At 35.9% G+C, this 14,113-nt stretch overlaps 1 protein-coding gene across 1 annotated transcript in view; it reads left to right on the top strand.

Moving 5' to 3' along the window:
- HS2ST1 (heparan sulfate 2-O-sulfotransferase 1) overlaps window positions 1–12,488 on the top strand; it is a 103,869-nt gene extending 91,381 nt beyond the window's left edge. The window contains exon 7 of the mRNA XM_081325760.1: window positions 4,507–12,488. Within this exon, the coding sequence (XP_081181886.1) occupies window positions 4,507–4,733 (227 nt within the window). The 3' untranslated portion in view covers window positions 4,734–12,488. The remainder of the gene's footprint in view (window positions 1–4,506) is intronic.
- The last annotated feature ends 1,625 nt before the right edge of the window (window positions 12,489–14,113 follow it).

Genomic DNA, 14,113 nt, shown 5'->3' on the forward strand with positions numbered 1-14,113 from the left:
GAAAAAAAGAGTTCGACTTCTGACTCTTTTTAGCACAGTACAAGATAACATCCCAGCCTCAACGTTTTACTTTTACACATATAACTAGCCATTTCTATAACAACAAATCTATCTACCGTAATCAGCAAAACCAAGTCAAAAGTTTCATTTTGTTTCATCGCAAGCCCCAAATCCAGAAGTGATATCTAAATAAAAAACATAATTAAATATATTCTTCTTTTTGAATAAAACAATCAATTTAACCATTTCTGCTTTATCTTTTTTTTAATCCCATTTTTATTTATTTATTTATTTATTTATTTATTTATTTATTTGGTTTATATACCGCCCTATTCCCAAAGGACTCAGGGCGGTTTACAAGGCAAAATTTAAAAACAATCCAATATAAAATTAAAATAAAATTAAATTAAGTCTAGCCGCAAAAATTAAATCACAATTTAAAAACATTAAACCCCTCAGTCCAGACCAGATAGCTCAAAGAGCCAGGTTTTTAGGTCCCGGCGAAATGAACGAAGGTCGGGGGCAGTCCGGAGTTCCGTTGGCAGTTGATTCCATAGGGCAGGCGCGCCCACAGTCTTCTCCGAAGACTCAGGGCGGCTTACAATCTAAGCACAAATCAATGTGCTTAGCAATAGCCTTCATTCTATGTATATGCCTGCTTATTTGGGCTTTCCCCCCCCCCAAGCGGCATTATTACAAAGTCAGCTTATTGCCCCCAACAATCTGGGTCCTCATTTTACCTACCTCGGAAGGATGGAAGGCTGAGTCAAACTTGAGCCTGGTGGGACTCGAACCTGCACTAATTGCAGGCAGCTGGTGTTGCTTTAGCCCACTGCTCCACCAAGGCTCTTTTATCTTCCTTGCTGTGGAAATCATATGTATTTCTATTTGCACTTAATAATCTTTACAAACTATCACCATTTATATTAACAAAATTCTCGCTGTATTCTTTCAGATTCTTTAACCTTAAAGGGAAAATTACTTTTTCCATCCATTTTAAAAGACTAAACCTTTCTTTAAAACCTTTCTGAAATCAAAACTTTCTAATTCATCTTTTTTTAACTTCCTCTTAACATGCAAACTTTAAAGTTCACTATTAAATTTAGATCACTCGCTCCAAGTTACCTTCATAGAATAATTTTTTCTTCTTGTATACATCCTTTTTAAAATTCTAAACTTTTTAAAAATTAATACATCTTTTTCTTTAACTTTCTCTTAACACAGGTACTCTCAAATAAACATTCAATAACATTTTACAAACTTTAGGAATTACATAAACATTATATATAAATGAAAAATAAATTTTCAAACATTAGACTCTTTCAATTAGAAATATCAAGCTGATAAAAATCCATTCTAATTCCAATTGATTCATTAAGTTTAAGTCAATCCTTCCACCTTGTCTTCATGAAGTAAAGTCTTTTTCTTCTCTGGAATGTTTGTCAAGTATTTATAAGCTTCTCTTTTCCTCAAGGATTTCTCAACCATTTTAATGTCCATAAAGACAAGTCTTAAACTTATCCTTTTAAAAGCTGCAGATTTTCTTGGAGCTTTTCTTTCACTTGTATTGTGGAGCTTATATTTAAACCATCATAATAAGAGTTGGTGTCAGGTTTATATTCCAAAATTGCAACTGACTCCTCTGCATTGTCAGCTACTTGTGAAATTGCCTCGGAGGTTTGGTAACTTTCTACACATATTTGCATCTCTGAAGTAGTTTGAGAAGCTTTTTTTAACATCCTTGGCGCATAGCTGATCTATGAACTGATGGATTTTATTTAAAGATTTTTCAAATACATCTCTAATAATTTGCTCCTCCATTTTCTTAACTCCCTCTCTAGTCAAAGAATAGCTTTTTTGTAAACCACTTAAGAATTGCTGGCCAATCAGGAATCATGAAAATCGGAAAGTTTTAGCCACCCACAGCAAAACAGACCAAACTACAAATTACTAAAAACAATAAACTAAACTAAACTAAAACCACAACTTTCTGCCCTTATATTTCTCCATCAACTTTTTTTTTGAAAAAGGTACTCCACACTTCCTTATTTTGGCTTGCTTTAATAGCTTCTTCCTTGTTGTTTAACACTGAAGATATCCCCAAAATGTCACAGATCTTCTAAAAGGAGTAACAGGCTGTGTGGTTAAAGAGAGCCTCATTTAGCTTAATAAAGATTAACAGTCTTTAAAAATTACTAAGAAATGAAAGGCACAACTTACTATCCATTTGAAAAATAAATTCTAAAAGGCTTCTTCTTCAGCAACAAATTGATTGCAGGCCCTCCCCCCTTGTTTTGGCACACAAGCTGCTTCGAAGCTCAGCTCCTGAAGCTACTTGCAGACCTTTGCTGTATTGGAGGATCTCGAGGGATAATTCTGTGGTAGATCTTGCCCATCTCTTTGGCTTCAAGTGCACCATATTCCACTGCTTTTTTCCCCTTCCTCCCGAATCTTCCCCTAGTTACCCTTAGCTGCTACTGTTTTGCTTGGCCATAATGTATACAGCTGGCCTGATTGCCTTTCCAATCACCCTTAACTGCTGTATGCTATCCCCAATGTTGTTTGGTTTCCTTCTTCCCCCTCTCCCCCCCTTTCTCCAAAACAGATACGGATTTTGGTCTGGGCACAGTTGTGTGCACAGAACATTGTGCGATGTGCACAGAACATTGTGCAATTACTAGTGAGAATATAATACCAGCGGCTTTTTCCAATTTTCCCTTATGTATCTGAATACATATAATTTATCTTTCATTACTTGCTGAAAACTAAATAAAACATAAATGTCTTTTCTATATCCATCTAGGCTCAGTAGACCTAACTTTTTCATCGCCATTTGAGCAAGTTTTCATGGGCTACCAATGTATTACTGAAAAAAAGAAAGTAAAGCTTCATACCTGGCTTTAGGAAATAGGAAACAGACCAAATCACCTTTAGACTACATTTCTAAATAGCAAGCATACTCCTTTAAGTTTCCAGTTATATGTAGCAGGGCTGTGCAGCGCTTCAGAGTGAAAGGGGAAAAGATATTTCAAAGCATGCATGTATGTAAAATTTGAAATTTGAAACGCCCTGTGTCAAGCTGAAAACAGTTGTTTTCTATTGGAAATGAACTGGTTTTTTAAAGTTTTTATTGATCTTTTAATACAATTCAAAAGTACTTCTTCAACAAACATGTTGTCTGAGTTTATCATTCACTAATACAAATTGAATTCCTAATCCCTTATTCTTCTCTCCAGCCATTGATAAAATAAGTCCCAAGTATGAAAATATTCTGTTCTTTTTCTTTCAACCTCAGAGTAAGTCTGTCCATTTCTGCACAGTCTAGTATTTTTTTTAATTATTTCTTCCTCTGATGGTATTTCTTCATGAAATGAACTGTTTTAATCCTGTTGGAAATGTCTCAATATGACACTCCACAGATGATCAAAATGGCCTGTTCCCAGTAGAGGACAACTGTTTAGAATTTAAACATTTTTCACACCATTTAATAGGAGCCATATTTACTATTTTCTTTAAGTTCATTGTAGTTTATAGCCTGACTTTGATTATTATTTCATAATTATGGCTAGAGAGTAGAACATAAGGAGCTAGTTTTGATAGAATGTAATATAATATATAGTATAGCTTGTATAGGGACGCGGTGGCTCAGTGGGTTAGGACGCTGAGCTTGTCGATCAGATGGTCGGCAGTTTGGTGGGTCGAATCCTGAGTGCCGCGTAACAGAGTGAGCGCCTGTTACTCATCCCAGCTTCTGCCAACCTAGCAGTTCGAAAGCACGTAAAAATGCAAGTAGAAAAATAGGGACCACTATGGTGCGAAGGTAACAACGTTCCGTGCGCCTTTGGCGTCTAGTCATGCTGGCCACATGACCACAGAGATGTCTTCGGACAAGTGCTGGCTCTTCGGCTTTGAAACGGAGATGAGCACCGGCCCCTAGAGTTGGAAACGACTAGCACGCATGTGTGGGGGAACCTTTACTTTTACCTTTATAGCTTGTATAGCATGTTAAATGCATATAGGTCTTGTGGTATATACCTAACATAAATGACTTTGTCCTCTTGCCTTTAAAAAGATATTTTAAGATAAAACATTTATATTATGAGAAATGTCACCCAAACACAAATTGCTTTGGTTTTTTTTATTAATTTTGTTAATTTTTATTAATTTTGCTGAATTTCTAAATATTAATCATGATTGAAATAGATAAATGAATGTGATAAGAAGAAATGCACTTTTCTGCAGTCACTCCCTCTTTATGGTTTCATAATTAAGCCCTTTAGCGGTGACAAGAATGCAACTTTTTTTGTTTTTCCCCCTCAAAGTTGTTGCTCACTTCTCAAAACTTAATAAATCTTGGTCAAAATTTTGTCACTTTTCACATCTGTTTAGAAACCTGCAGAACAAAACAACAGCAACACCCTGCAAGCTTGCATAAATTTAAGGGTCCATGAGAATATTTACACTATGACCAATGAAATTGTGACTTGTGACTCTTTTTTTTTTAAGGTAAAAAGTCTCACCTTAGGAAAACAACGGAGAAGAAGCTCCCCTCAAAAGAAACCATTGCAAAGCTCCAGCAGTCTGAAATCTGGAAAATGGAGAACGAGTTCTATGAATTTGCCCTTGAGCAATTTCAGTTTGTCAGAGCCCATGCGGTTCGAGAAAAAGATGGAGAGCTATATATTCTGGCACAAAACTTTTTTTATGAAAAGATCTACCCCAAATCAAACTAAAGACGATGGATATTTTTAGGCTAAGAAAACAAACACTTGTGATCACATCCTTGTTCTCGGCACCAATTTGTAGATGATTGATGAATCCACTCAAGTGCTTTGATCTTGAGCTCGGCAGAGTGCACTGTGTATCGCTGGAAGAAGACAGCTGAAGACTAAGAGACCTCGATCATCTCTAAGTTTAAGCTTTGGTTTCTTTAATATTCTGAAAGAAGGTTACTACCTAGACCTTGCACAAAGATTTACAGAAATTAAGCACACACCAGTTGTAGCTGAAGCTTAGGTGAAAGACTTCCTTTTATTGTCTTCTTGATTCATAGGGCAGTTTCTTTTACTTAATGCAGTGCAGAGAGGAAGCTGTTGGTTCAAGATGGGAGATTTGGGTTGTATACACTTACGAATAATATAAATAACTGGCCGACATTTGTGTTTTGTTCTTGTGAATTCATATCACATGACATTCGTTGGAATGTTCACCTCCTAAGAAGTGATGCAGTTGGACGTTCCCGAATTTATAAATAATGGATTTTCATTTTAAGAAGTTAGAACTGGTCATCAGTGGGTTTTTTAAATAAAATAAAATAAAATAAAAATAAAATAAATCCTATAGTAATATTGTAAAAAGGCTGAAAATCACTCAGTGTTTCTTTAACATCTTTTCAACCTCCATCTTACGTTGGGAAAACTGTTAAGTTAGGTTTTGCCTACACTTCAATGTAAAACAGATAATGGATTCTGTATCAATGTTCCATGAATTCTTTGTATTTTTAACATCTACTGGCAAATCCATATTCTGACTCAAATAGTGAGCCTGTGGTATGGTTAGGGTTTTCCTATTTAGATACTTTTACCAGTAGAATATTTTTACTAAGGTCCTTTACAATGTGTTTTAAAGTATTGCATTTGCAAAAGGAGAAAACAGCTGTAAATAATGCATATTTTATGTATTTGGACCAAAAGGTTACAAGTAAATTGTTTAAAGTGTCTTTGCACCAATTTTCTTGGACGAAAAGTAAAAACAGCCCCATTTGCTTTTCCAATCCCCACTTAAAATTGACAGTTGGACATCACTGAAACATACTTCAGCGATCTCAACAAATTTAAATATACAGTGTGTCTGTCCAGGATCTCTTTTTTCAGAAGAACAACTTAATCTTCATCTTTTTATCATGACTAAAAGAAAACTGAAGCATGTGGCCTGGCCAAGAGAGATATGTAGAAATTGATGTCAGTGTATTCATTGAACAGCCTTACATTATTTAGTAAAGTTGCATTTGCCGCAGTTAGCACCTTACAACATTAAGATTGTTTAGCAATTAACATTCTGCAATGCTATATTTTAAACAAAAATCAAGAACATTTGAGGTTCTTAAAATTCCCTGTTGGTGCACAATTTTTGATTTTTTTTTAAAAAAAATAGCATTAAGTTTGAAGATTTTTTAAAAAGTTAAAAAATAGCCTTTGAATTTCACATTCAGTAGAGTGCTAGAAGTGTAGCTGTATCAAGAGAAAAGTCTTATTATAGAGACAAAACAGGTTTATCTATAATTGAATGTTTTAATGCCAAAAACACGATACTGTTATAATATGGTAATGAGACTGTTAAGTAAAGCTTTTACCTTTATGTATATTTTACTTTGACTACTTCTTAGAGAGATTTTAAAATGGCACTGCTTTGCTATGCGGTACACTTTTGTTGAGTTGACAAATACTGATTATGTTACTTCCCTATATTACCATAAGCCATTTAAATGGCCATATATTACCATGGCCATTTAAGTCCAGCTGAACGAGTTATGGGAAAATGTAGTAATTCTTGCTATAGTATTTAAAATATATTAAAACTTATGAACTAAGTGTGGATGTTGACAACCCAACAAAAATATTGACTGTCCAGGCTAATGGTTATATAGTTTGCCTGTTTTCCACTCTTGTGTGCTGGGAAGAGAATTTAAGGTTCTGCTTCAAAACAAGGAGTTGTGTAACATAACCTGAGCTAGTGTCACCATGAAGATACAAATGTGACTGTGCGAATTATTTCCAAAAACCTCCTTAACATGGTGCCAATTACATGGGATATCAGTCCTTGCAGATTCTCCACTATGTGGATGTGTGTTTAAAGGAAAGAGTGTTTGTCTGCTAATTAGACATGAACTACTTTGCCTCTAGATGTATCTTCATTAGTTCAGGTGCATTTTAGGCTGCAATGATACCTACAGTTACCTGGGATTAAGCCCTGTTGAACACATTGGGACCCATTCGTGAATAAATGCATATGGTTATGATGGCAATATTGTAAAACATACATCAAGTGGGTGAAAAGAATAGAAAGGCCCCCCTTTTTATTTCCTAAAGGCTCATTTTGTAAGCAAGCTGTAGCAGCTATTATACATTTTAGTTTAGTTACCTTAAATCATAAATGAGTTATATTTGGCTTCGTGAGATATCAGATACTACTCCATTTAGGGAAAACAATATTCCTCATGGCTATTTAGTCCTAGAAACTACATGAAAAGTTGGTGCAATATTAAGATAATGGCAGAAAATTTAAAAATCTGTGATTGCATTTAAAATGAAACACAATATTTTGAGACCACTGCTATTGCATTTTACACTTAAAACATCTGTATTTTATTTTCTAAAATTCTTTGCATGATGGGGTTGTAAATTACTTTTAAAGAAATAACTGAATAAAGCTCTGAATGCTTATAAAGTAAAATACAGGCTTCTAAACATTTAACATAAACTTACAACTTACAAAAATTAATTGAAGCAGGACATAGCTTACATACACATTTCAATAGTATTGAAAGTGTTATTAATGAATTATTTATCTTCCTAGAGAAGGCTGTGTAACTATGATTTTACTTCACAAGTAAAAGCATAGTTTAAAAGGCCAATTTTTGTTTGAATCTTAGCAGTCAAATTGAGGGTAGTTAGAGCTTTGATCTTTAAAGAACAAAATTATCTCTTGTTAGTTAATAGTTAACATGCTCTGATTTTTGCTACAGTAATTGACTTATTGTTCCCTAAATACTTTTCTTCTAATCACTTGTTCTTTCTGGATATTCTGTTTAGAATTCATGGAAAGTTTAGCTGAGCTTTTTGTGGGGAAAGAGGTGAAATATATAACAAGGGCAAATAAAAGACTTTTAAGGAGGAGAGATAGAGCAGTATTGTTCAGTGTGGCTGAGGTCTCATTTTTAATCTTAAACTTGAAAATAGTTGTAAACATGGGCATACAGGAGCAAATGGCTGTGTCAAACTCAGGCTTGATTTGAAATTCTTACTGGAATGATTAGAGGATTATAAACTTATTCAAGAATTTTAAAAATATAACTATGGAAGATCTACAGGGAGATTCTTTCAGCTAAATTCTGCATGACCGTGGAAGTAAGACTATCCTTTGGACAAAGTTTTTCTTCAAATCTTTCCCATCAAGATCAGGAAATCAAGAGTGGAAGAAGAGTATGGATTGGCATCTTCAGATTGTATTGATGACCCATCACCCAATAGGACTTACACTATAATGTGATCTAGTATACTTCTAAGGCAGGGGTGTCAGACTGCCAGCCCATGGGCCGGTTGCATCACTGATACGTCGCAACACGTCATGCAATGCGGCGAGTTTGACACCCGTATTCTAAGATGTTCCAGCAAAGACTGCTAATGGTAGAATGGCCTTTGTTATTAAAAATAAACACTCTGTTCTCACTGTTCCCTGGGAAACCACAAAAAGACTTGTAAAAGAAAGTGTTTTGGTCCTACGATTTTTAAGTATCTTGAAATAATTACAAATATAAAATCTAGATGTTCCTCCTTTGCAGCACATACAGTGGATATAAAAAATCTACACACCTGTTAAAATGCCAGGTTTTTGAGATGTAAATAAAATCAGACCAAGATCAATCACTTCAGAATTTTTTCCATCTTTAACGTATAAGCTGTACAATTCAATTGAAAAACAAACTGAAATCTTTTAAGGGGAAAAGTAAACAATAACAGGGTTGTTGAAGTCTGCACACTCTTAAAACTAATACTTTGTTGAAGCACCTTTGGATTTTATAACAACATTCACTCTTTTAGGGTTGGAGCCAGTTGGTATATAGCCCATCTTGCCTTGGAAGTCTTTGCCTGCGCTTCCTTGCACAAGCGCTTCAAATCTGTCAGATTGCAAAGGCATCATCTGTGCCCAGCCCTTTTTAGGTCAAATTGATGGATATTTGGAACTACTCATGATTCCTTCCAACTTGACTAAAGCCCCAGTTCCAGGTACAAAAAAAAGCCCCAAAGCATAATGCTTCCAGCATCTTACTTCAATGTGGATATGGTGTACTTTTGGTGATGCACAGTTGTTTTTACACCAAACACACATGGCCAAAAATTCAACCTTAATCTCCTCAGACCATAACACATTTTCATACATGCTTTTTGCCAGACTTGGTGTACTGTAGTAGCTTTTGCAAAATGTAGCTGGCCTTGGAAGAATTCCTATTTAAAAAAAAAACTTCCTTCTTGTCACCCTATTCTACAGGCCAGATTGTTGTCACATGTAATACAATGAGATCTTTTTGTTGCTTTGTAACTTTGCAGACACAGTTTTTGCTGTAAGAGGCAACTGAGTACATGTCAGGCAAATCCTACAACAGCTGAACTTCATATGAGCTTGATTAGAATCACTTTAATTGGCAAGTGTGTACTGACTGCTATTTAACGTCAATATGAATGAAATTGGTTAATTCTCAACACAGCCACAGCCACACATCACAGAATGTGTGCATGGTGAAGCAGCCATCTTATTGTACGTTTTGTATTTTTATTTTTTTTCCTCCTAAAGGATTTAAGTTTCTTTTTCAACTGAATTATATAGCTGAAATGTTATATTAAAGGCAGACAAAATTCTGAAGTGATTTATCTTGGTCTGATTTTTTTATAACTCAAAAACCTGGCATTTTAAGAAGTATGTAGACATATCACTATAGATGGTAGTCTGCATTCCAGGCAGACTCTGAGCAGTGGCTGTGATTACATGTAGGATTGACACAATAACCATTGTCTTGTATCCTTCAGGAGCAAATCATGGTTAGCAGGGTCTTCTTTTTTTCATCTCTCCTAATAATTTCTGGGAATAATTCTAAACAGTGATTTTGAAGAGTAAAACAGCCAACCCAAACTGGATCTTTTGTTACCTCTGAATATCACATAATAAATAGATTGTCCAGCCACCTGTAACCATGGCTTGTAGTTGATTACATGCTATGGAACTGGATGAGGGATTGTGACAAGCATAGTTTCATGTTACATCTAAACTGTATTAGGGTCTGTGAGCTCTGCAGTATTTCAGTTATTGGTTCTCCTGAAAAAACTCACTCTTGTTAGGATTCCTCCATGGTGATATTCTATAAAGAGGATAACTGAATAATCTTTTCTCCTCACTCTGAGTAGAAGCACTTTTTTCTTCATACTGAGCATGTGCACTCAAGATGCACCTTGCCTGTTGTTTCTCTTGATCAAAACTACAAATGTACTTTTTTTTGAAACATTTTTTTAAATTTAAAAATAAAATGGTGGTGATGGCATAGAGGAAGTACCAAAACAAAACTGATTATCAAAGACTGCCAAATAGTAGCTAAACAGAGGTTTATATTTCAGACTCAATACTCTATACAAAATGCTTACAATTAACTTTCCTTTCTATATTTCAGCAAGCAAGGATAACTTTTTTTCATCAGGTTTTTTTTTAAGATTGTAAATGTCAAATTAAATTTGTATTTGTGTTTAAGTAACATATTCCTTAAAAGGTGCGGCTCATAGTACAGATAATTAGTAGACTGGAAGATAAAATTTCTTAGAATACTTTAATGCATGTATTTAAAGAATTTGATTAGTAGGACCGCTTGAATGAAGTTATAAGAATTGCTTTATAAATCTTTAGGCTATGGGAGGTGGGTAGTGATATTCTGATTATTTATATATTTTGTAAATCCAAATATATGAAATATGTATGTTGTAATGTTTATAGTAGTATTCCCCAAATCCAGTGAATTAGCACCATGTCTGCTAGAGGTGGAGTCAAATGCCTGCTAGAGGGGGTGTTGCAGTTGTTATGCACATGAATTGCTGCCCTGAAACAAATGAGAAACTTACCTGCAAAAGGGCAGTGTGTCTGATTCTGGAATTAAAACACAGTTGTGGAACGTATATTATTGCGTAGGGCTTGTGTCTTGTCTGCTTCACAGGTTAAAATTGCCTCTTACTAAGCCATTTCTGTACAGGCTCAAATCTGAACACTCTCCTCCCTCTCAGTAGATGACAATGTAGAATCAGCTTTTTGAAATCCATGTGCATTGGAGAACAGAACAGCTTTAATATGCATTTCAACTGTGACACTTTTTCTCCAGTTAGTCCTTGACTTACAACAGTTTGTAACGGCACTGAAAAAAGTGACTTATGACCAGTTTGAACACTTAGGCTGATGTAGCATCCCCATGGTCATGTGATTAAAACTCGGGCAATTGACTCGTATTTATGACAGTTGTGATCCCCTCTTGCGACTTTCTGACAAAGTCAATGGGGAAGCCAGATTCACTTAACAAGAATTTGACTAATGTATCAACTGCAGTGATTCACTTAGCAACGGTGGCAAGGAAGGTAGTAAAATGGGGCAAACTCATTTAACAAATGTTTCACTTAGCAACAGAAATTTTGGGCTCGATTGGGGTCGTAAGACGAGGACTGCTTGGACTTAACTTGCAGAACTTGATGCACATAGTAAAGTAAGCTTTTGTAATATCAGAATTCTAGCAGATGTGCTTCAAAGTGTACAGTGAGTTTATACATAATTTGTTCAAATACTGTATATTCACAGAGTCCTCAAATTATTAGAAGTTAACAGTAACAATTGTTTTTGACATTTATTACCTAAGGGAAAGGTTGCTGCTTTAAGAATTGAATGCTTTTTAGATATTTTGCATTTCTAAACAAAAACAGCTGATACTGACTTTCCTATTATGAACATTATTCCCTGTCCATCTTCTATGTAGTCTTAAAATTAAGCCTTTTATGATTTCAGTAAGATTTGCTTTTACACTAACTTCTCCAGCATTGAAGCTGAAAATGGTCTTGGAAATATTTTCTATATTCAGTGCCTAATCTGTGCTACTATGAAAACCTGCTGAAAAACCTCTGCCAGGTGCACTGCCAATTAGCTCTTCAAGTGTGAAAACTCAAGTTTAAACTAGAACAAGTGCCATCAATGATTAGTTGCCAAGATATACTGTATCTTAAGTCCATGTAGTTATGTAACCTTTTGCACCTATTTATAAGCAAAAGCCCTGGTTATTTTTATATATTTGCTTTGAAAAAAAATTATCTGTTCAGATGCTTGGATTTCTCTCTTATTGAAGTTTTGGTGAGCTAAATTGTAGTTTCTATATTACAGCATTTCAAAAGCATTATTGAATGTAATTTTGAGAATAGAGATTGTGACTCATTATTTTTTTAAGCCACACGTCTAAACTAGTGCCTTTTCCCTCACAGTCTGTGTTAGACCATACTCTTCCTTTTCACATATGGATTCAGTTGTTCAATACTCTCCCAAGTATAAAAAGCATTTTGTCACAGCTGTTTGATAGACTTGCTTTGTTATTTTCCTTTTATTTTGCTAAGAGCTTTCTCTTGATGAGTGTTTCAGTTGATTTACCTAATGCAAATGATGCATAAAATAAAACACCCAATGGGAATGGGGGAAGACAAGTCTGGTGTCTTTGTTGAAATGTGTCTTGTGAACATTCAGTAGGCATATCCCAGGAAAATGCAGTGTCAGGTGCAAGAAATCAGGAAACAAGGCAATCCAATTGACTACAGGTTTATTGCATGCTAACCCTGTCTACAACAATCTGAACCACTAATGGTTAAAGCAAATTGGCGGTAGATAAGAATCAATAGAATTCAAGGGGTGGGGGGGGCAAACTTAGCTCTCTTGTGGGTGCAAAGGGATTTATGACTACTGACTTGCTTGACCTCAGGCTCAGCCTGGTCATCTACATGCAGGTGGTTGAATGTAAATTTAAAAAAGCTGCAGGAATGCCTTTGTTATATGACTTTTTTGTGAAAGAAGTGCACAAAGAGGTAGAGACCTTGTGTGAATTAAGACGTGGGTGAGTGAAATAGTCAAAGTTGAGTTTGGAATGACAGCTCACATTTGGAGGTTTGAAGGAACTTGAGGCAGCTGAAGGAACAAAAATGGAGTCCAAAATAACCCACTGGTTATCACTGCTTGGGATTTATTCTGTAACTGGAGTGGATGGCAGGAAGAAAACAGGCATCTCACAGTCAAATAGAAATTTTGGAGAACATTATCTGAAAGGAAAAGTGTGCTAAATTGAAGACACACTCCCTAAAGGAAAATTTAGACAGAAAATAAGTTTAAAATCAAATATAACACGAAGCTATACAGGGAGTCCTCAAATTACAAAGGATGCGGTCATAAGATTGATGTAATGTGACCACACTACTTAGAAAAAGCAATCCCGGCAGTCCCAGTTGCTCTTGTAATCCCCAAATGTGCAGATCATTAAGGAGGAAGTGGTTGGGAGTCCCAGAGGTAGGAAGTTCAGGGTGCCACATGGAGTTTGTGAGGCCTGGTGCAGGCCACATGTAAGTTGGGGAACGAGGCTACTACAGGCACATGAGAGCCCAGGGAAGAAGGAATGACACTGTGAAAGAAGGAAAGAAGGCTCATTAGAGTGACTTGCAATCTTCCTTGGTGGCTTTTCCATTAACTTTGCTTGTGAGAAGCCAGCAGGAAAGGTCACATATACGGGAACCATGGGACACTGTGTCAGGCATCTTGGGTAAACCAGACAGGAAACACTACTAAATGAGCTAATTCTATTGTATTGTAAGGCTACATTAACAGACTCTTGCAACTCTGAAAGGACAAACTTCCTACTACCGCCTTTAATTCCCTGATCAGTTAGGGCAGGTCCTTCCTAAATTTCTTAATCTGACTGATAATCTGTCAGGGGCTCCTGCCTCTCCTGTCTGTCTGTTTCCTAGGCAACATATCTTCCCCTCCTTCCCCAGGGTCACCCGCACATTCCATTACATCCTGCAACTGTGGTTACATGCAAGCTGCTTGCTGAAGCAGGTGTGATTGGGAGGCACAGCAATGGCTGGTATTTTGAGGACTGGTTTTAAGTACCCCGCCTTCAGCACTGCTGTGGTCACTTTGAACAGTCTCTGAAAGAGTGGTTGATAAGCAAGGACTATGTGTAGATCCTTGGTTTCCTTATCTTGTCAATTTCCAGTGAAAATCCTCATAGACTGTTTTCCTCAACAAAATGTGGTTGTGTGACATTATTACATATATATATATA

Source organism: Vipera berus (assembly GCF_964194415.1).
Source record: "Vipera berus genome assembly, chromosome: 3".
Taxonomy (NCBI): domain Eukaryota; kingdom Metazoa; phylum Chordata; class Lepidosauria; order Squamata; family Viperidae; genus Vipera; species Vipera berus.